The 24185-nt window shown below is 40.9% G+C and overlaps 1 protein-coding gene and 1 long non-coding RNA gene across 6 annotated transcripts in view; one reads left to right on the top strand and one right to left on the bottom strand.

Moving 5' to 3' along the window:
• Nucleotides 1-9550, bottom strand: part of LOC310848716 — an 81016-nt gene extending 71466 nt beyond the window's left edge. For all 4 annotated transcript variants that reach the window (XR_014566532.1, XR_014566533.1, XR_014566534.1 and 1 more), the window contains exons 1-2: nt 9456-9550; nt 3446-3505 (exon numbers count right to left, since the gene is read on the bottom strand). This is a non-coding gene — a long non-coding RNA (uncharacterized lncRNA). The remainder of the gene's footprint in view (nt 1-3445; nt 3506-9455) is intronic.
• The window catches only part of LOC310848571 (uncharacterized protein C8orf34 homolog), a 92927-nt gene continuing 77679 nt past the window's right edge, over nt 8938-24185 (top strand). For both annotated transcript variants that reach the window (XM_083747793.1, XM_083747792.1), the window contains exon 1: nt 8938-9488. In XM_083747793.1, the coding sequence (XP_083603919.1) occupies nt 9420-9488 (69 nt within the window). In that variant the 5' untranslated portion in view covers nt 8938-9419. The remainder of the gene's footprint in view (nt 9489-24185) is intronic.

Raw genomic sequence — 24185 nt, 5'->3', positions numbered from 1 at the left:
GTCTTCACTGGCTCCTGTTTGCTGGGTTGGAAGCAGGGGAGAGAAAGGGAGGGAGGGAGGTATTTTTAAAAGCCAAGAATACAGAGGCCAGGATGCTGCTACTGGATCTTATCACAGAAAATGGACGTCAAGTGTTCTTTAAAAAAATACACAAGCAGTTCATTTATAGGTGAATTTCACTGTGCTTATATTAACTTTTAAAGCTCTACAAAGTTTGGGACAAAGATATCTTAAGGACCACCTTCTTTATAGTCCCCAAACTTTAAAGATGCAATTCTCAGGCTGAATCAGGCATCCCAGACATGCCTGCCGGCCCCAATTTTTAGTGAACTTCTGACCAAGCAATTACTTTATCAGTGGCTTTCAACACCATCAACCATGGCATCCTTCTGAAGCGACTATCCGAACTAGGGGTGGGTGGCACCGCTTTGAGGTGGTTCCAGTCCTACTTGTATGGTCATTCCCTGAGGGTGTTGCTTGGAGAAGGTCCTGTGGGACCTTCAATGTGGGGTCCTGCAATGTGGGAATCAATCCTATCCCCAACGTTGTTTAACATCTACATGAAGTCGCTGGGTGGGGTTGTCTGAAGGTTTGGAGTATGTTGTCAGCAGTATGCTGATGACACTCGGCTCTATTTCTCCTTTACATCTGCAGGTGAGGCAGTGGAAGTGCTGGAACAGTGTCTTGACTCGGTAACTGACTGATGAGAGCCAACAAACTGAAACTCAATCCAGATAAAACTGAGGCACTGTTAGTGGGTAGTTCCCTAGATCAGATGGGTGGAAGATTGCCTGCTCTTGATGGAGTTACACTTCCTCTGAAGGAGCAGGTTCGTAGCTTGGGGGTACTCCTTTATCCTTTGCTGTTGCTCAAGGCTCAAGTGGCCTCAGTGGCCCAGAGTGTCTTCCACCAGCTTTGGCTATGCCCCTATCTGGACAGGGGTAGCCTAACTACTGTTGTCTATGCTCTGGTCACCTCAAGGTTAGATTACTGCAATGCATTATGTGTTGGGATGCCTCTGAAGATGGTTTGGAAACTTCAGCTAGTGCAAAATTCAGTGGCCAGGTTGCTCACCAGAGCAAGACGATGTGAGCATATTACACCGATCCTGGTTTGACTGCACTGGCTACCAATTAGCTTCCAGGCCCAATTCAAAGTGTTGGTTTTGACATATAAAGTGTTAAATGGCTCAGGACCACAATACTTCAAGGACCACCTCTTTCCATATGAACCTACCCGGACCCTGAGATCATCTTCTGAGTCCCTTCTTCATCTGCCTCCTCCTTGAGAGGTCTGGAGGGTGGCAACACGAGAATGGGCCTTCTCTGCAGTTGATTCCTCATCTGTGGAAAACTCCAAGTTCACCTGGCACCTTCATTATACACCTTTAGGCGCCATGCAAAAATGTTCCTTTTTAACCAGGCCTTTGGTTGATTTGATTGACATCCTACGCCCTTTTAAAATGTGGGGTTTTGGGGGGGTTATTGGGTTGTTGCTTTTATTTTGATTATGTATTGAGTGGTTTTATATTTTGATTTTATTCTGTGAACCGCCCTGAGACCTCCGGGTATAGGGTGGTGTATAAATTCAATCAATCAATCAATCAATCAATCAATAACTCCCTCCCTCCCTCCCTCGGTTTTCACAGAATTGCCTGGTGTTTTTTTTAGATAACCACGGCAGTGAACCCTTCTGTGATAAAAAAATAAGCTTTCAGAAAAACTGATTTTGTGATTGATAAGTCGTCCAAATGTGACAGATTTGTTTCCTATTTTTGTATAGTGTAAACACTTAAATAATAATAAACAGTAAAAATTATGATTTTATGTATTTTGTTCTGAGGATCACTGTAATCTACTTTGGGGTCACCTGGGCCTATAGACGATAAAGTTCCAAATAAAATACTGTTATACAAATAAATATTATTAATAATAATCCCCTGTACCAAAGCTCAGTTTGTTGACCTTTTTATTAACAGATGCCAGAAGCTTACTGAAGCAGAAGATTTCCATACTATATTTTAGAACATAGACAAATTTTCCAAAGCTTACTTGAAAGCCACCCATATTGTTATGGTTCTAATCAGTCTTTCAAGGAGAAAATATATTCAACCCATGATATAAAATTCCATATGATTTTAGTGTCAGGCAGTCACCTCATCCATTTCCCCCCTCTTTCTTTGTAAGCATAGCTCAGTTTCCAAATCTTTCATCCCTATCCCCTGCTATTTTGACTGACAGCACTGCATCATGCAGAGCTCTTGACAATAATCATATAACCAAGCCCACTATTTTCTTTTCCCTATTCCATTATATTTTCCCTACCCTTGAAGTAGACAAATCTGTTCTGCCCTGCATAATTCCTACACATCATTACTCCCATTTTTCATTTTATAGTTAAACTAGTAATTCATATGTTTCTTCTGCTTCCATTAATTTTTGTCCATTTTCTATCTCAGCTGGTGCATTTTGTCCCTTTCACCATAAAAATATTAACAGGCCTACCTATTCATTTTTTCTAGCTCTCTCTGAATTTAGCATCAATAATCAAATCCAAAAATACACCTACAGTATCCCTCTTATAATGCCATATGTGCTACAGTTGTTGTTTCCTTAAGTACCTATCTCAGTTAATCCATCTGCATAGGTATGTACAGACTTTAAGCACGAAATCAGGAGTGCGGGAAGTTTTTTAGCCTGGGGTCCACATTCTGTCATGGGCAACCTTTCAGGGTTGCATGCCAGGGCGGACATGGCCAGAGTTTTAGCTGTGCACAACAGGCTATATGGCAGCCACAAAAACATCACAGGTTTCTACATCCCCACACACAGTGCTGCATCCCCAGCCAAGCAAGTAACAGACATGATCACAGTACAAGAACACATTCCAGCTAAGCAAAACCAGTCAAGGGAGTGGCAGAGTAGATTCTGAGGAGCAGCGAGAGAGGCTCTGAGGACAGCATTTGACTCCTGGTCCTGATAGTTCCCCATTCATGATTTAAATGAAGTACTTTAAAACTGAGCAAGAGACCTTCGTGAAGCAATAAAACATGCATGCCTGAGTTCAGCAGGGAAAAAAGAATTGAGGAGAAACTCAACTTTTTCATTCTTTATTAGGGAGACTGACATATAACTCTGAACCCTGCCAGATGGGCTGACTAAATAGAGTGCCTCAGTAAAAAAAACATAAAAGCTGATTTCATTCTAAATTTATTAGAAACTGTGTATCATGTTGCTATGAAATCTGCCTGCAAAGAACTAATAATTAATTCCAATTCTCAAACCTTGTTAAAACAGTAATTAATCCACATTCTGCTTTATTGGTACAAATAAAATGAAACCAGCAAGAAAGCCATTGGCAATAATTCTTACACTCTTAAGGGGAAAAAGAGGTATAGAATATTCATGCAATTAGTAATTGTAGCATAAAAAAAATGAAATAGTACCTGCAGGAACTTCTGATCTGCATTGGCACGTGAAGTGGGGCAGGGGTTTTTTTCTTGAATCTTTGGGATAGAATCAGTGAACAAACAAAGACCAGTTTAAAATCTTGGCAGATTACTTTTGTGTTATAATTATACTTGTTCTGTTTAGTCGTTTAGTCGTGTCTGACTCTTCGTGACCTCATGGACCAGAGAATTGGGTTATAATGATACACTAGTGTCCAAATTAAGTATTTCATTATAAACACTTATTTGCTAGCACATAGAATTGTAATGTGATCTGATGTGGAAAAAAATAGCAAACTCTGAAGTAATATATTTCTGAATGATCTGTAAGCTGAGCCTTGAATACTCACTATTCATTTTTCAAGGCTGTGTACTACTAGCACAATTAAGTGCACAATTAAGCATTTCTAAAATGGGTCAGTTATTATTTCTGTAGACCTAGAACATGATCATAGGTAATGTATGCACAGGAAATATTCATTTTCTTCTGTACCCGAAAATATCAATGTCTATATATATTCTGCATAAATAGAGTATTCCCTTACTAAACAAAAGAAGTCCCTCACATCACAGGTTTCAATTATGCAATGCAGTTCTGAATTGTGGCCTGCTATAAGGAGAAACACAAGAGCTAAAGTTGGTCAAGGCAGAATGCTTGATTACGGTAAGTTTCTAATACTGTATTTTGTAGACAGGAATGTGTAACTGTACACATGCCCCCTCTAGTGGCTTAATAGGTGGTATGAATTTGCTCCATGCAGATGGCTGGGTTACTACCATGTAAAAACCAAAGGTCCAAATTTCAGCCTCCAATCTTCATGTAGAACCATGAAAGATGAACTTTTGTGGTTCTACATGGGGAATGGGGGCAGAAACCTCAAACTCTGGTACTTGCTTAGTAACATCTCCAAATGGCTAGAGCAAATACTCCCTATAAAGTTTAGCAGAGCTATTCCAAGCCTCAATTCTGTAGTGAATTCAGTAAACTGAATGGGAAATGTACCTTTGAACCAATAGTTCACACCACCTTCAATAAAGGGACCAATTTGCCCCCATCTTCTTGTTCTTTGATATTTCTGGCATTTATTGCTGGAAGGGTATCAAGAGAGACTGGAGATGAAAGCAAAAGATCCTGGTCTTTAAAAATCTGGAAATAAGGCTCACTAATTTATGAAGAACTATATAATTTGGAAAGAGTCATAATATCTTCTCTAATCTCTCTCAAACTACTATATATTTTTTAACATGGAGCAGGTTTGCTCTGCCCACAACCAATAGTTTTGAATGCAATGTGCTATGTGAATCCATTTTATTGATTCATAATGATGTGACCCAATGGATCAGCCATGGAATGTACCAGGGTTTTTGTTTCATATCTAAAAACTTCTACCATATTTTTCTGATCCTTCCAACTCTGTATTTGGAAAAGAATAAGAGGCAGGAGTCAATCCATTTATCTTAGTTATGTTTGGAAGGCTTCAATGTGTTTCATTTATGAACACACTTGATTGGATGAGAAAGAATGGGCTTTGATTAAGGTTTAATCTGGGCAATTCTCCATGACATCAACCTTGACAAAGGAACAGAAAGTTATGGTCATTTCAGAATTCTGTTTGAGGACCTTTTTTGTATTGCAAGTTTACTCCAATCTATAATCTGAAGCAATTTTGTATTAACAAATGCCTTTTGGAACATTGATCTTTCAAGATACAGCAAAGTTGGAGAGTTCTGTAAGAATGCAGGGAATTTTCAATAAAAGGCAAAGAATGTATCCCACACATCCATTGTATTTTAAAACTTTTTCATTGTTTGTCTTTATGTTTTAGCAACATTCTCCTCAAACTCTTTTTAGAATTCCTTATTGTCTGCTTACATTACTTACAGCAATTGAACTTGATACAATGAAATATGTTTCAGATGAAACTGGAAAAAGAAGTTCCATACATAGCATATGGATCAACTTGTAATCAGAATAGAATGACTTGGCACTTCATATTTGTGTCCTTTGCAGAAAGCCAAATTATCACTTCAATTTCTTTTTCTTCTAGTGCTTACACAATCAATTCTTTCTGCAGAACACGTATTTTATTAGGCACTCAAGTCTTTAAATCCAGTTCTGATTTTCCTGTGATGACTGAGGGTTCATTATAGCCCCATAAACGGAAATGGCGAGTCCTCAGTATTTTTAAATGTATCACACAGTTCAAAGATGCACAAGACACTTCTGAAACTCTATAGACATTATCAGAATAGGCACAACTTATGAAAACACAACAAAATGGGTTTAAGAGCTCATGTAATTCAGTAGACAGAATATTGGGTTTTCAAGATTACTCTCAAGACTCTACTCTCAATCAACTTAGAAGCTTCAAAGGTTGCAAGAACTAAAATCCACTTAATACACTAAGAGTTGAATCCAGACTTTATTCTTATAGCTTACTAACTGAAATCAATGGGACTCTAAGCATGAAATCCTAGCCCCACTTACCTTGATGTGAGCTCCACTGAATTCAACAGGACTCACTTGTGAGTAGATATGATTAGGACTTCACTGGAAGTCTGGTTCCAACCCTAACAGAGCAATCCAAACACCTCTTAGACCTGGTTATGGGGGTTTTAGATTGAACAGAGGTGCTGCCCCATTCAGCTTTGCTGGCTGAGCCAGAATCCCACCAATAGAGTGATGCAAGCATCACTTCATTGGAACCAATCCCTCACTTCCACTCATGTTCCAAGAGTGGAGATGAGTCATCCTGGGATCCACTGATGGTATCAGGCCCAATCCAGATCCAATCAGTGTGCCAGTATTGAACTGGCACATGGATCTGGCCAAATTGTTCTGCCCCTTCTCCTCTTTCCATCACCATGAATGGCTGAGCTGTGGAGGTGGCTCTGCCAGTTGGGAAGAGGATGTGGGTTTGGATGGTACCTTAAGGCTGCAATCCCAAAGACATGTACCTGAACGTAAGCCCCACTGAACTCAATGAGATTGTGTTGCGTTATTATTATTATTAAAAAACCCTATACCAATTGCCCAGTGGGTGCTGGTTCACTAGAACTACTGGGGCACAGACCTCCTCCCAAAAATGTCAAGCAATTAAAAAAAGGTGTTCCTCAAACTTTCAAAGCCACACACTCTTTCCTGTTCCACACACATTATATACTTCCTTTGGACTATAGAGGCATTTCTGCCAACCTCCGGTTCCCTTGACTAATCAGTTCTCTGTACCACTCAGCCAATCCTAATCAAAAGCATATCGATGCAAAGAGATCTCTCTCATATGTGTCTAAGAAGAAAAAGGATGTGACAAAGTGGGCTGGTGGAAAGTCTGTCCTATTAGGAAAGCTCTTACTCCATCTGTTGTTATGAGGCGTGTCCAGCACAGCCATGGGATGAGTCCCGACTGCTTCAAAAACAGCTCTGTGTGGTGGCATTAGCATAAGATTCATACATTGATTCTGAGAACGTTCAGTGTTGTTTCTCTGAAAGCCAGAAAAGCAACAAGAAGTTCCCTACTTTGAGGAGGTTTTTATGGTTTAGTTTAGCATTTGGAAAATATTATCCCAAATCTCAGACAAGAAAAGGTTGATTATGATTAGTCTGGTGTAATGAACTCTACTCACGAGCTGAGATTATTACTGCACATTTGCAGGGCAGCTATGCAATGCAAATATTTTCTGATGCGCTCTCATGTGTCTTGACTCAAATGAAACAACAGTTATTTCCTTTTTGTGGTTTACTGATTGGAATACTTTCTTATTTTAATTCAGAGGAAAAAAGTGTTCTGGATATTAAATACTGTAGTTAAGTAGATTATGGGTGCAAGAAAAACTGCATACAACTAGAAGCAAGTGTTTCTCATATTTTATGTGCTTAGTTTTTCAACAACAGATGCGTAGGTGTAAACAATACATGAATTCAAAAACTGATACAGTATGGCTTAATTTCTAAGTGAGAAATATAGAGTCAATCTTGCCTGAAAACCGTATTTAGGTCCTCTTACATGGAAGCTCTTTTCCTGTCCATGGATGTGCTGAAAATAATAATAATAACTGATTCTCTTTTTTAGAGGAAGAGCAGGAGATAATTAAACTCTGCACCTGTGTAATGGCACTTTCTTAAGTGCTGTGCAAGTCCTGTTGTGAGGAAAGGGGCTAGGTTAAAAACTGCAGCCCTACAAAGTCAAAATATTACTGGTCACCTCTGCCAAAGCCCCAGCCTTAAAAGCTAGGGTAGAAAATCCCAGGGGGCTGAACATAGCTTCCCAGGTCTCTCTATCCAGCCCTCAGTATTATGCGGGCAGCACATCCGCTCTCCAGGCCACAATCCTGAATGTCCTTCCTCTGCACCTGTTATGTATTGAAGTTCTCAACCTGGGCTAGCAGGGGGATTCTGTAGATAGTTATGCAAATAAGGGATTGAAAGTGACGTTCAGTGATTGGATAGTTTTAGAAAATTGTTACAGTTACGTTGTACTGGAGCTCTATATAAGCAGGCTGACCGAACCCTTCAGTTCAGTTCTGTTCTGGCCTGTGAATAAACAAGAGCTGTTTGAAGAATCACTGTGTCGTCTGATATGTTCACCCACAACTTAACAGCACCCTCCTTGAGTACTTTTTCTGTGCTGAAACTGTGAAACTGCCTCTTGCTCACTTGGACGGGTGTAGAAACCTCTTTGCGTAGCTGGAATTGACTTTACAAAGTTAAGAGTTGCATTGATTGTTCCGTCCCCTTTTCCCTTTGACCCTACCCCATAACTGACATGTGGCCCCCATCATATTCTTCAGGAGGGACTGTATACCTTGCCCACCCGTGCCCTAAAGGTTTTAGGCCCACACACTTGAATAGTCCTTGGGAGTGACTTTTTAATGGAGTGGCGTGATTGATGGCAGCCCCTTCAGGTGTGACAGGGGACTCATGTCAGTGTATTCCAGAAGGGCTATTAAACATTCCTATTGGGGCTGTGTGCTTCAGTTGTGGGGGAAATGTCATGTACTCCCGAAAAGACCCTGTGGCGCAAATGGTTGAGGACAGGTGATTATTTATGGGAAATAAAGTAACATGGATCTCTTAAAGACTATTATTAATATTTAAAGAAGATGCATCTTCACGGACTGTTACGGCACTTGCAGTTCTCCAAAATTTCTACCCCTCCCCTTTATCTGAGAACCTCCAAAATAGGCAAAATAAAAAAAACAAGATTCAGATTGAATATGAGGGGGGATGTTCGTCCCTCCATGCTTCCCCGGGGTTGTCTGCAACGGCCAAAAGGGCTGTAGAGAATAAAAAAACAACACGCGTGAAAGAGCCTATTGGAACTTGAGGGTATCATGGTTTGTGTTTCTGGAGTCCGAAGCGTTTTCACAAGTGACACTGAGCACGCGTTTTAGACTCGGAAGCGCCTTCCTCCGTGCATGCCATCCCACCGCGCGCCCTCTTCCCGCAGCCCCTCCGTGGCTTCCCCACATTTTCCCACCGCGGGCGGGAGACGCCACGCCGCCTAGGAAACGCTTTTCCTCCTTTGCGAGGGAAGCGTCTCCCCCGTCTGGCCGCGCTTGGGAAAGAGCAGCGCCGTTGCCATTGGCTTTGCGAGAGGCGCTGTCGCTAGGGAGGCGAAGCTTGGCGAGGCGGCTTCTGCTGGAGCCGCGGCTCCTCCGCTCCCTGTAACCAAGGAGCGAGTGTGTGTCGAGCAGCCAGGCAGCGCTCGCGCAAGGGCTGCTCCCGCCGTCTCCCTCCAAGCACCCGGCGCTGCAGGGAGGGAGAGACCCCAGCCTTGTAGGGAGGCGAGTTGGCGCCGTCCGCCGGACCTCTCCACGCCGGTCTCTCCGTCTCTGTCCCGCCGGCTCCTCCCTCCCTCCCTCCTCTTTTTGCTTCAGAGCAAAAGGGGACCTCGGGAGTCGCTGAAGCAGCAGCAGCAACAACAACAACCCGGCCACGCCAGCCCCTCGCCCCGGGCGGCAGCTGAATCTGATGGCGTCTCACCAGCAGAACAGGATTCAAGCCTACCTGGAGAAGAACAAGATCGGGCCCCTATTCGAGGTAAGGCGGCTTCGGGCCACCCTTGGCTTGCCCCGAGCCCGGGGCACTCGGCTCCTTTCGGCAGCAGCAGCAGCAGCAGCCACCCTGCGCGCGCGCCATCCGCCTGGGCAAACGCGCGCGCGGGTCACGCCGAGTTAACTTTCAGCCTCGCCTTCCATTGAAATTGCGAGGCACACCAGGAACGAGTGAGGGACCGGTCTGAGGGCTTACCTGCTTACGGGTGTGTGTGTGTACCTCGCTGCAGGATGCATGCTTCACCTCAGAGAATTCACCTGTGCCTCCTGTTTCCCTCTCGCACACGCTCTTCTTTTTTCTCTGTTCCAAACTCTCCCTTCGCCCCCGCCCGTTTTCAGTTTAGGGTCGTGCTCCTGTTCTTTTGAGAATTGCACAGAAGGAGCATCTCATACCAAGAGCAACTTCTCTGCTCCTTACTGTGTTGCCTCACTTAGTATTCTTTCTGGTGTGCACCTGTTAAGGAGCCCTGCTCACCAGTGACTCAGGCAACCTTCTTGCACGTTTTCTCTTTCTGGCAGGCAGGCAAGTCTTTCTCGGATGTTAATGCTGTCTCTTTGCTTAACTGCATCCATATATATGTGCACCCTTTCTCCTGCCTTTTACTGTTCTCTTGCTATTAATCCACATGTTCTGTATTTGATCTGTCTTCTTTTTTTGTCTTTCCCACTGATACAAATTCTTTCATCCTACATAGTTTTATTTTATTTTTTACTGAGCTTCTTTGCCTGCATACATGTTCTCTGTTGCATGTGCTTCGTGTGTATATATTACCACTTGCACATCTCTCTTTGCAACTCTCCTTCCTCTTCTCTTTATATGGGTCTAACATTTCAAACACTAAAACTGAGCAGTCACGTGTGTAGAGAGGGACAGTCGGTTCCATTGAAGGCATTCCTTGATTATTTTTTTATGTCACTATGCTTGCTGAGAGTCAGCAAAACTGGACTGAGTTGGAATCATCTGTCACCTTTAGGCTGTGCATAGTCCAGCCTTTTGTGGATTACTGCCTGGCTCTGTGCGGGCAAATCTGGGGCAGAAAGTGTCCTCTTAGTTGCCAGGGCACAGGGTCAGAGAGTGACTTTGCACTGCCCAGCCACAGAAGGCAGCCCGAGGCTGCTGTGCTTCAACCTCCCTGTCATGTCAATGTGAGGGATGGAAAGTGTTCTAGAGTCTCACTGGACAGGGGGACTGGTGAGGGCTCCACATGCAGACTCAGCACATGGGAGTGTTTGCTTCAGGATATAATGCAAAAGCAGCATTGCTGTGCTCTGAGAGCAAACCAGAGGATAGCTGAGGACTTAAGCATGCTGCGCACGCCAGCATAGATAACACCAGAGCTATTATCTTCTTTTGACTGATCTGAAACAAAAATACCACGCGAGAGATTAATTCAGGATTTACTGGAAGCACAAAGCAGATTTTTTTAAAAAAGAGAAGATAAGTTATAAAAGTGACCCGTCCCATTGGAGCATTTTAAGGCTTTATTTCTTTATGTCCTTCTGCATTTGCAAGTATTCTGTTTGTTCTCCACAGGTTGCAGCATTTCTCTGTATAGGTTTTGCTTTGATATAAACATCTATAAAGAAAGGGCTGGCCAAATTTTCCTGTAACATTTTAAAGCAATTATGCTTTTAGTACTGTATTCATTTTTTTAACCATTAATTTTTTTTGTGACACAAGCCTTGGTCTTATACAAATGTAACTTATGTATGAAAAATTAAAAAAACTAACATAGATCTACTTATCCCCAAACCATTTTGCCAAACTGCCAGGAAACTACTGCCAAGCTGTAATGAAAAATGTACTCATTGTAATACAAAGCATATTGTGAAATGAAGTGGTATTTCTAAAGAATTGTCCAGTTCCCAACTTCAACTTCAGTTTCTTTGTTAACCTTCAGTTTCTTTGTTAACCTTTACAAGAGGTGTCAAATAGTTTTAATATTTAAGTTTTATTCACATTTCTCCCTCAAAATGTTATGTTGCCATACTTCTAGTGGACCGTTAGGGAATCAGATGGTAGAATAATCTCTATTATTTTTATGTCAGGGAAATCATACCTACTTAAGTCTACTTGGTCTTTGTGAATGTGGGCAAAGAATAATTGAGCTGGAAGGGAAATCAAAGGTCACTTAGTCCAAGCACCCTGCTATTTATTGCAGGAAATCCACTGTTACAGCATCTCTGATAGCTTATCACCCAGCCTTTGCTTAAAAACATCTAATGAAGGGATTCCACCACCTTCCGAGACAGCCTGTTCCATTTGCCAAATAGCTCGTACCAACTAGAAGTTCTTCCTAATGTTTAGTTGAAGTCCCCTTGTAAATTGTTGATTTGGGTCCCACCCTCTGGAGCAGCCTTTTTCAACCTCTGCCCCCCCCCTTCCTGAACTACAACTTCTATTATCCCTGTCCACTAGCCCTGCTTGCTAGGAATGATGGGAGTTGTAGTCCAACACCTGAGGACTTGTGGTTGAGAAAGGCTGCTCTGGAATGACAGAACAAAGCACTATGTAACTTGTGGAAAATAGGAGCACAACACTAACAAATAAATATACTCAATTTAGAGAAGTATAAAACAGTAGTACATTATATATCTTTGCCACAATCATTAGCCATTATATAGAGGACTTAATAGTTGGTGTGAATTCTGTGTGGCTTCTGGGTCTTGAGCACACTAATTCAGCATAACTGTAGCCTACTGGATTTTGACCAGTCTGGCATTTCCTTAGTAAGAGGAGCCTAGGCATTTGTTTATTATTTGTTCTTATAGTTTGTCCTTCACCAAATGGACCCCAGGGCAGGTTGCAAAAATACCGCAATTAAAATGAGTGCAATCTACATTAATATAATAAAATACAAGCACAAAAACAAAATCAAAAGAACAAAACAACAGCACAGAGCAGCAGTGAACGAAGAGGGAGAAGATCCACTCCATCAAAGTCCTGGGTAAAGAGGTGAATCTTGACAAAGAGTTGCAAAGCATACATTGATGGTGCAAGATGGGGAGATCATTCCACAACCTGGAGGCTACCGCAGATAAAGGCCTCTCGTGATGTGCCATCACAACTGAGGGTGGCAATAGCACCAGCACAGCTGAACTTAACAACTGGGTAGGTCAATGTGGCAAGAGAAACTCCTTCAGAAATCTGGGCCTCTGGTTGTTTAGGACTTACTGTGTCAACGTAAACACCTTAAATTGGACTCAGTAGTTAATTGGCAGTCAGTTCAGATCTTTCAAGGCCAGCATAATATGTGTCGAACCAGAGATATTCTTCACTAGTTGCAGCTTCTAAACTGTCTCCATGTTCAATGTTAAGGCAGCATTCCTAATCCATTTACCTGGCAAAGCCCTATTGAATTCAATAGGGCTTAGTGCTAAGTAGTCAGGGCTAGGATTGTGCTGTGATTTGAGATTTAACCAGGTTGTTGCTGGCCCAGATCCGTAACCACTGCACTATTCCACTTCTATGGAAGTGTTTCATAGAATCATGAATGGTCTTCAAAATATTCCTTTATAGACTCCAAACATGTTACCACTTTTAATATGGCCCTCTGGGCCAGGCAGCTGGGTTTGAGAGCCATTTTAATTGTATGTGGTGGTGGTGATTTTGATTTTGCAGATGCCCCAGAGTGATGCTAGTTCATGGATATTGTGGTTAACTAAAATGGTAGGCAGTTCACAGCTGCCCACTATAGCCTGCCACCTCCAGTCCAGCAGCTGGGGTGGGGCTACTGATTTAGGAGGGAGATTTAGGAGCCATTATAAGATGGCTGTATAGTGGGAACCCTCAAACATGTTCTCTTCAGCACCTCCTTCTCTAGAAAGTACAGCTATTACCTCCCCACCCCCAAGGTTCATATTTATTTCGGTTTTGATTTTGCCAACTTTGGCTTCATAACAACATTTTTAGTTAGTTGGTTTCTGTGGCTCACCAAACTAGTGTTTATCGTCTTCCTGAGGAGAAGACTAAGCCAAAAATGCATCATGAGAAATGTAGTTATGTTTAGGGGAAATATCATTGATTTCTGTAAAAGAGCAGATATGGTTATTGACTTCTGTTAGTGAATGAAAAGTTCGAGTGGTGCACACACGCACGAAAGCTTATACCCAGAACCAACTTAGTTGGTCTCTAAGGTGCTACAGGACAATTTTTTAATTTTTTAATTTGTTTTACTTCTGAGTAGGTATGTCTAGGATTGTGATATAGAACAAATACCCCAAAGTGTTTGAAGATACATGTTCTAAAAATATTGCAAGTTTTGAAAATGGCAAAGATCAGATTCTTTTTGCAGATAACAAAAATATATATTCAGATCTTACCTACTGAAATGGAACTAAGATTCAAGCTTTTGAATGCAATTTTTTCTCTGAGACACTCAGAATGCCGCAGTCTGGTCTAGAGAAATATTTAAAAATGGCTACGCATAATATAATGCAGCATGATTTTTTTTAAAAAAAAATACCCCAAATTTGATAAGGTGGCAGCATTTTAAGAAATAATAAAAATTTAATAGAAGTTAATATTAGCTATTATTGTAGAAAGGAAACACAATACATTGGTAAGAAAAATACATTTTTGATTATCATATTTTTAATTCTGGCTCCCCACCTACCCTTTGTGCTTGTTTTACAGGAAATCTTATGCCTTTTCTTACTTTTAATATGTACTAGAACAAGGATACTGTAGTGTGCAAGCTTGTTTGCCAGCTGACTCATTAATGAGTGTCAGTTTATTCAAAATGTTCATAGTGAGCTTATATTAACAATGCTTTTCCTGCATCTAATTAAAGTACAAAGTACATTCTAAACTGCAAACAATATATATTTAATTGCATGGTCTAGAAAGGAAATTTGCGCTAAGCTACCCCAAACGAACCTGGCCATCAGGGCAATACAAATGCACAAAAGATGAAAAATACAGTGTTTAAAGATAATTTCTTTCCATAATACGTCCAAGAAATAGCTGGATAGCTGGTAAAACACATTCTTAATTTTACTCGTGTATTGGCTGAAATTGATTTTTCATGGGGGTGGTATTTTTCTTTTAAAATACCATAACCTGCAAAGCAGTGGTAAAGTTTGTTCCAAACACGATTCTGAATTTTTGTCTTCAAGGCTAATTTCTTATTCTTACTGACTGGCCCTAGTTTTGTCAGAAAATGCTATGTAATGTTTGTGATCAATGTGTTTATTTATGCATTTTAAAGGTTGCATTAGGCATTAGTGGGGGGTGGGGTGGAGCTACCCTCCAAACACTGGTGTGTCCCTGCTGCTTACCTGGAAGGTGTTCGGGTGGCGGCAAGGTTGGGGTTGCATGGATATAATAGTGGTAGCAACACCAGTGCTGGGAGGGCAGCTCCATCCCATGACTACTGACATTAGGCTCACATTGGGTGCTGTTATGAGTGGGGGGGGGGGAGGAATAGGCTGTATGCCTGAGCCCCTTCTTATTCCTGTATCCAGCAAGTGGTAAAATCTAAGCAAAGATTCTAATTGTGGAAATAAATAGACAAGTATCTTGGTAATGGTCCTCAAATATGGGTCCTTAGGGTAACAAAGGAAGTAGCCCTGTGCCAGACAACAAATGGATGAGTGCTCTTCCCTCAACTTACTGGTAGAAAGACAAAGGGCAGAGTTGAGTGTTAAGAGAGCTGGAAGCAAGCGGCAGGCTAGCAAGCCAGGGAGTCAGAGGCATGCCTAATTTAATAATAATAATAATAATAATAATAATAATAATAATAATAAATAAATAATAATTTATTTATACCCCGCCTATCTGATTTGTGTTTCTATCCAAGGCTGTGGCTATGGGAGAAGCAAGACATAGGGTATTAAGGATATAAGTATATATGTGTAAATAAACCATATATCCTAAAGACACCGCAGTCTCCAGTGTGCCTCATTTCTAAAAGGAAACATGGACCCTGGGTAAGCTCCTGGAAAAGTAGCACTGGTTAGAATGATCTTGTGGCTGGGAAGTCCAGCAGGATCATGCTCTGAAGTGGTCTTTGCCTGCCTCCCTCTCTCCTGAAATCTTCCTCACACGGTTGATGGTAGATGGCCCTATTATTATTCTGGGGGTTGGGGGATGCCTCAGAAGGGGGCATTCTGGGAAATCTACATGTGTGGTTTCCAACCTGATGGAGAACTCTGATAAGTTTTGTCTTCCTTACCCCTACAAAAATCAAAGAAAAAAAGGAGGCAGGAATCTGATTCAATGGCAGTATAGAGGACCTGTAACTAAGAAAAGCAGAGTAAAAGATGACAAGGGGCTTTTAAGGAAGGAAAAATTCAGAATGAATGTTTATTTTGAGAGATAAATAGTAGCAAAGCTGCGCCCCGGCATATATGTCTGTCAGTTTTTACATGTGCCTTATAGATTTGGGCATTTTGGCCATACATCCTAACCTGGATTCCCTAATCAGAGGCTTGATTGATGTTTAGAATTAGGGTCCCCCCCCTTTTTTTATACTGCGCTTCACTTTTACTGATTATGTATTATATAATCACACAATGAGCTTTTTCAGACACCAAGTTCTTTCTTGGACTGTCCTTTTGCTGCAAGTGCATTTAGGATCACCATTCTGGGAATCACTAAATAAAAGTGACAGGGTTCATTTTCCTTACTCGAAGGGACTTTCAAATCTGTGCAGACTTTTAAAAAATATTATGAAGACTATTTCCTTAATCTTTTATACTGGCTGAAGAATTTGTTTTTCAAGTCAAAACAAAAAGAATTCCTTCCAGTAGCACCTTAAACTAACTTAAACTTAACTTAAACTTAAACTTAAACTTAAACTTAAACTTAAACTAACTAAGTTAGTTCTTGGTATGAGCTTTCGTGTGCATGCACACTTCTTCAGATACCACTTGTTTTTCAAATGTTAAATTAACGTTTGTGAGCTCAAAAGTGTTATTTGGAGGGCTTTCTTATGGCTGTAACCATTTTGAGCTACATTTGGGGGGGGGGCATAAATAGAAGTCTAGACTGTACATGTTCATTCCACAACATTTTGTATTATATCAGTTTTGTCACCTGTGTAAAATGCTCCATTCTTAATGATGCGTGTTACACCTTGATTTCTTGCCCTTTTTTGTGGTCTGGTCTGTACAGTACTTTATCCTGGCATGGTTCTGGCTCATTGCTTGTCTATTTTCTCTTGAATCTGGAGTGTCTCCTCACAATGTTTGGGTTCTCATAGTCATGCGCACGCATAGTCTTTTAAAACCTTATGGGGGTGTGTGAGAAGAGATTGCATATTCCTCCTTGCGTTAACATGAAAGTGATGCATGCATGCTACAAGGAAACTGCAGAATCAGAACCTGTGCCCATTATCGGGGGAAATGTTGTATGCCATGAAGAATGGATAAAACCATCTATGGGGACACTTAGAGAGTACGCAGGAAGTGTTAATCATGTGGCACATTCATTGTAATGATGACTGGAAGTTGGGCAACATGGACACAGCTTGTTTCTGAGACATGGGGTTCTGCTGGCAGTCCTAATTTTATACAGCAAATGTGTTCCATGTGCGTACACCACTGTTTCTCATGGCAAACATGTAACATATTGACTACATATACTCATGAACATATTTCTGGGGGCCCTGCTATGGTTTTGGGTCTCAATATGCATGCAGATGTTTAGATATGTGAAAAACCTTTTTAAATGCACAGATATCCTTGATACTCAAAGTGTGGAACAGAGACATACTCTGTGGTTTCTATCTCAATTCGAAATCCATGCTCCACAGTTTCTCATGTGTCATCATTTCTACAAAGAAAGTGTCCAAGCCTACCTACATTTGCATAATCTCCACAATCTGATTCACTTCATTCTTTTTTTGTCCTGTCTCCAAAATTGCCTGTAGTACAAAGAATATTCTGATGTTCATTCTGGTCAGGGTAACCATATTGTACATTTTCCTCCAGCTGGAAGCTGGAAAAATTGTGACGTGGAGGCAGAATGCTTAAAACAGTATCAAATAGCCGCCCCCCCCCCCCGATTATATCTGTGGTCACTGATTTGGTTCACATGTTGCATTTGCTTATGATGGTGACTAGAGCTAGTAGTTTGAAGGTAAGATGCCCTCAGTCATAGGCTGGAATAACAAAACACAGTGTATCAAAATGACATGAAGCAATATTTTCGTTCCAGTAGTTCTTAGGATAATATTTCACAAAGCTATACAGCTGTCAAATAGTTAACCTGACAGATTTGTGTCTGTGATTATGTCCTGTGAAAAAAGCAGATTTCCTCGCCTGTGGAAAACTGAGAATTATGACTGAGATCAGTAATTTTGTCTGCAATGATCTTTCCTGATTGCTAAATTAATATAATTAGTTTTGACTACAGATTCCCTGCTGTATAGATCCTTGATGAAATGTAGGTTCTGCTGATATGAAATAGTATCTTACGTCTCTCTGAAAATGAATTTCCATGTCATTCTAAGGCTACAGGCTTTGGCTTTTGGGTAACAGTCTAATATTAGAGTTTCCCCATATGGTAATGAAAACTATGCATTCTAGTCATGCTCAAAGTCAGGAATTCAAATCTGTATATACCATATTTTTTCCATGTATAAGACTATATTTTTTCCTAAATTTTTGAAGTTTAAAATAAGGGGTCGTCTTATACATGGATAGTGCATAGTGCATTTTCTTAATTTCTTAATTTTTATTCCCCCCATGTGGTATATAAAAATCCTATTGTGGCAGTCGGAGCCTAATCATGCCTGCTCAGAAGTAAGCCTGATCTGGTTGCAGTTTACTTCCAAATACTGTGCTATTAAGTCAGATTTGTGGCTCCTTTCTTCTTTGATTTTTGGAGGGTTAGGAAAATGCTCTGCAAAAAAAGGATGTAAATCTCACAATTGAAAATATCATTGAGTTGCAATTTCAGCTCTACAGCGCCATCTGGTGTCACTGTGTTATAATGCATTTTTACTAATGTAGCTAAGTCCTTAGTAATTATTATGCACATATATACCCATGGCTACTATTTGCATTTTTTTGAAATAAGCACACATTTCTAGTAATTTCTAGTTTGGCCCTAAATCCCACTGAGTCCAGTAGGGTTTACTGATGTGTAAATAAATATGCATAGGGCTGCAGCATAATGTCTTCTTAGTAAACTGTGCAACATTTTAAGATACAGTAAGCCCACAATTTATGCAAGGGTTACATTCTGGAGATTGCAGCTAAAGCCAAAATTGTGTATATTCAAAACACATTGGGTTCAATGGTGGAGGGGATTGCCAAAGTAATTTTCCCCAGAATTCTGCCCCCTTTTAATTTTTTTACCACACGCATATAGCTGAATGCACACAAGTTAAATGTGTGTAAGTTGTGGGCTTACTTTATAGTCAATAAATATGTGAGCATGTATTACAGTATTTTTTCCTTGGCAATAGCCTGTACTGGCAGCTTACCTGAACTTGTTAAGAAAGGTAATATTCTAGTTATTAGTGAAAATGACTTCATTAATTTATTAATGAAAATGACTTCCAATATAAGAGTGTTCAAAGCAGCTAAAAACAGTCAGAGAACAAAATAAAACAATCATAACAATTAAAGGAATTGGAATAACTTAAAACAACAAAAACAGGCTGTATGGCACATAAATAAATAACTCATCAGAGCCAGCATAAAGGGGAATTGTTGCTATAGTTCAAAATCAATAAGATATATATATTTAAAACCACAAAGGCATTTTACAGTGTTGACTTGTACCATGTTTTGTGTTAAGGTGTACGTTCTTAAAAACAGAGCTTTTAGTTGTTGCTTTTTTTAAAAAAGAGACAGTATCTAAAAAGGCTTTGTGCAATCACAGGAGAAAACAGTGCACACAGCTAAATTTTCTACTGCAGCAGTTTTTAGTGCTGAAGAGATTTGATGTTGCTGTTTTCTATTTCATATATATTTTGGATTGGGGTGAAGCAAGGCTTCTAAATCCTCTTTTTTAATATTGGTAAAGTGCATTTGATATTTCTGAAGTATACTTAGAATCAAGATGAACCTAGGGGTATTATTGAAGAAAGCTGCTCACTCAGCACCTCTATAGAAATCAGGCCATCCACGTTTTCGCCAGCAGAATTTGCATTGCTAGGCCAGCAGGTATATGCTTAAGACCGTCCATATTGATTGCGCTCTCTCTCTCTCTCTCTCTCTCTCTCTCTCTCTCTGTATCTGTTTCGTCCAATAATACATAAATCACAAGGGGAAGGTGCTACATTTTCCTGCCTTTGCAGCTTAGCTCCCTGCAACTCCATACAGTTTGCATGAAGTCTGCAATAAACCAAGAATCGTGGCAATAAACCAAGAATATCTGATCAAGCTTTTAGTCATAATGGGATTTGTGTGTTTTAAATTAAAATATTTACTTAAGCATTCCAATGTATAAATAAAACAGTATCCACTTAGGCTGAAGTTTCCACCTGCGTGGAAGCAATCTTTAGAAATCATCTGGACTTTTCTTGCAAGCAGTAGCTTTGATCCAGTACCTTTGGTGTTGATGCATAAACTCCCATTTATGTGAATGCTGCTGTTTTGGCTTCAGGATTGAGGAATATTCTGTATCAAGGCTGTACTGTGTACTCACAGCAAAGGAAGGAGCTGTAGCAAGTATAGAGCTTATGCTTTGCATGACAAGTTCTAGGTTCAATCCTTGGCATTTCCTAGCAGGGCTAGGAAAGTTATCTGTCTAAACCACTGGAAAACCTATGCCACTAAACCTTGATTTAGCATTCTGTGCAGGAACATATCTGAACGGTCCTCTCTCCTTTCTAGTCGTCCCAGTCTGCTGAGAAGGCAAATAAGCTACAATTCGTTTCACTTCAACCAGTTCCTGGATTTTAACCAGGAATCTTGTTTTAAAACACTCTTTAACCAATTGCAAACTAAAGCAGTTTCACACCATAGGTTATGATGCTGAAATTAGTTTTAAACTAGTATTGCTTTGTGTATTAAAAAAAGCCAGGAACCATGTAAAGCAAAACTTCTTCCAGCCAGGGGTAAGAGGAGATTGCAGCACTTACTGTCACAGAAAATCATGTACATACCACTAAACCATGGTTAGGTGTGAGCTGGTTAGGTGTGCGCAATATACTGAGTTAGATAGAGCAATGGTATGGTCTAAGCCACAGAGCCGAGGGCTTGCTGATCAGAAGATCGGCGGTTCGAATCCCCGCGACAGGGTGAGCTCCCATTGCTCGGTCCCTGCTCCTGCCCACCTAGCAGTTCTAAAGGGTAAGTAGATAAATAGGTAGCACTCTGGCGGGAAGGTAAACGGTGTTTCCGCGCACTGCTTTGGTTCTCCAGAAGCGACTTAGTCATGCCGGCCACATGACCCAGAAGCTGTCTGCAGACAAACGCCAGCTCCCGGCTTGTAGAGCGAGATAAGTGCCGCAACCCCAGAGTCGTCTGTGACTGGACTTAATGGTCAGGGGTACCGTTACAACTCAATATAAGGCAGCTTCCTGGGATTTAGTTCCCATAATTGAAGCGGCCCTGTTCACACAGAGGTCATAGAATCATAAAATAGAATTGTAGAGTTGGAAAGGACCCCAAGGGTCATCTAAGTCCAACTCTCTGCAATACAGGAATCTCAGCATGCAATCTCCCATCCAATTTGAATCCATATTGGACCCTGCTTAGCTTTGCAAATGTGCTAGCAGTTTTATTGTTGCAATAGGTCCTGTGCATATATTGTATAATAGCTTTGGATTTGAACAAATGTATTTAAGGCCGAGATACAAGAAGATGGCAGGCAGAATCCAGGACATCTTATTTTTACCATGCCTCTCTGTCTTCCTAACCTCCTATTCACTGGATGAGTAGGACCTGAATTTTTAAAAAGATAGTTGGCTTTTTTTAACCTCATGAAAATGGAAATCAATGAAACACTTAAAGAGGAGGAGAAGTCTGCACTATTCACCTGAATTGCTATTGGTTTTCTTATTGTAGGATTAATGAGGTTTTATTTCTAATGTGCAATTCGGTTCTGAAACAATTTACATTTTAAGTCTTTCTTGGTTTATCACTTGCATCTAAGATTATTTTTTGGAAACAAAATGTGTGAGAGAGACACAGAGAGGGGACTTTCCCTGTGGTAATTTTTTTTTAATTAGCTTATAGAAGCCATAAGCTTAATATTTCTTTTTTGTTCATGAAATGGCTCAATCCTATATTCACTTAGACTCAATCCACTTAACTAATGAAATCAGTGTCATTGAACTCAGTGGGACTTACTTCGAAGTAAATTAGGTTGCTGGTTTTTGAAGAACTTCTGAGAAGATGGTTTTTGAGAAGAAGCTACATAAATCCTCCACAACCCACAACCCACAATGCTTCTTTTTAAAAACACAATAATGCATTATGGTGGCCTTTACATTGCATTGTGGATCTGTAAGGGAGAGCATTTGCAGGCATAACAATTGTTTATGTGATATGGCCCCACTGTCAGTATAAAACCAGATATAAAGATTACTATACTGGTGTCATGGATTATAAGATCAAGGAGTAAATATTTCTGTGAGGCAGAAAAAAATACTGATGGAAATCAGTGACTGGATACTTAGTGAAGCACTAATATAGGCTGAAGGGCTGTGGTGGAGTTGCTGCCATTTACAAAAATTATGTCTCTTGTCAGGAAGCCAGTGCACCTGGGGGTTCGTACCTGGTGTTTAGCTGGCAAAACTGAACAGATAATTTGTTGGTGTATCACCTACCCCACTGCCTAACGGCCTTCCTGTCAGAATTGACAAAGACAGTCTTAGGGATGGTATAGAACTCCCCAAGTGAAGTGATTTTATTGTAGGACATATATTCTGAGGCTGTCTTGATAGGATCAACACACAAAAAAAAATTCCTTCCAGTAGCACCTTAAAGACCAACTAAGTAAGTTCTTGGTATGAGCTTTCGTGTGCATGCACACTTCTTCAGATACACTTCGTGCATGTACACGAAAGCTCATACCAAGAACTGACTTAGTTGGTCTTTAAGGCGCTACTGGAAGGAATTTTTGTTTTGTTTTGACTATGGCAGACCAACACGGCTACCTATCTGTAACTTGATAGGATCAAATTGGGACTTTGTGCCTGCAATGAGAATCATGTGGCTGTTTTCGTACATCACTAGCCCAACACATGCTGCAGGTTACATTCGTGTTCTGATTCTTTCCCAGAGTGGATTGGGTATGGTTCCGTGGTTGGGTGTGTGCGATTGTAACACTGTCATCATGGATAGATCACTTCCGGACGAGGTTTGATTTGACTGTAGGGATGGTTCATCCCTGAACACTTACTGGTTGGCATGTCTGATATTCCCACTGAAGCTCTGATCCCACTATAAAATGGTGAGATGGGCATGTCCAGGGCCACCATTGCCCCTATGTGCTCTTTCTTGCACTGCACAGCCCAAGGTATGCCTTGGTTTTCCAGTGAGCTTTGAACAATGAAACAAGTTGGGTGATGGCTCAAGCTCAAATGGCAGAAGTCTCACAGTGAGAGTGATAAAACACAAATAAGAGCACAATGTGGTGGCGGCGGCAGTACTTGCATCTGGCAGAGCTTTTCAGAGTGGTAAAGAAGCTAGTAAGTTCTGGATCACAGCCAGCAACAGCAGAACCACCTGAAGCCTACTACAACACATCTGCAAGGCATTTCAAGGATAACGTTGCTTGGCTTTGTTCTGACCTTGACACTACTATTAATATAGTCTCTGATGAGATGTCTAGAGAGCCATCTGGTCATGTTCTCTGGGATCAGTTTTACTTACTGTGGCTTGAGGGTAAAGTTGTAGGGAGTTGGTCAACTGCTCTACATGCTCTCAATCTGTCATTCCTGACTTTGTAAAGATATAGGGGACTGGAGATGGCAAATGCCTCAATGCAGGAGAAGGTAGATACATCTTGATTTAAAGACTTACCAGCCAATTGCTAATGCCCCCTTTTGGTGCAATGCTATTACAAAGAGTGTGATAGCTTTGCAATTGCAGAAGTACTTAGATGAAACAGATGATCTTGAATCATTACAGTCTGGCTTTTGGCCTGATTTTGGTATTGAGACATGCTGATTGATGAGTTGTATTGGGAGAGAGACATGGGGTGTGCAATCCTGTTGATTCTTCTTGATATTTCAGTGCCTTTTGATACTGATAAGGATACCATGCTTTTGATAAGCATAGTATCCTGTTAGAGTGTTGGGGGTTGGAGCTCAGTGATACATTGGTTCTGCTTCTAGCTATAGGCTACCTCCAGAGAACACCACTGGAAGACTTCTGCTTGGCCACATGACAGTTTTGCTGTGGGGTCTTGTCCCATGTTGTCTCCAGTGCTACTCAACATCTATCGTATATGAAGCAATCTATGACGCTGTATGCAGTTATCAGGAGATTTGGAGCTCAGTACCATTTTGCTGGTGAAGCTCAGTTTTACCATTCTATATACCATCTGAACCTGATGAAGCTGTGCTCTTGTTCAATCAGTGCCTTGAAATGGTAATGGGTTGTATGGAAGCCAGTAGACTGGAGCTGAATCCTGACAAGAATGAAGCTCTCTTGATGGACAGTTCTCATGTCTGGCAATTGGGGCAATTGGCCTGTTCTAGCGCAAGTTGTACTTGACTTGAAATAACAGGTACATAGTAGGGTAGTGGTGCTCCTGGATGCAACTTTGTCACTT

The sequence above is a fragment of the Podarcis gaigeae genome, assembly GCF_964106915.1.
Source record: "Podarcis gaigeae genome assembly, chromosome: 7".
Taxonomy (NCBI): domain Eukaryota; kingdom Metazoa; phylum Chordata; class Lepidosauria; order Squamata; family Lacertidae; genus Podarcis; species Podarcis gaigeae.
The sequence above is the reverse complement of the archived record's forward strand: the minus strand, read 5'-3'. Positions and strand labels throughout refer to the sequence as shown.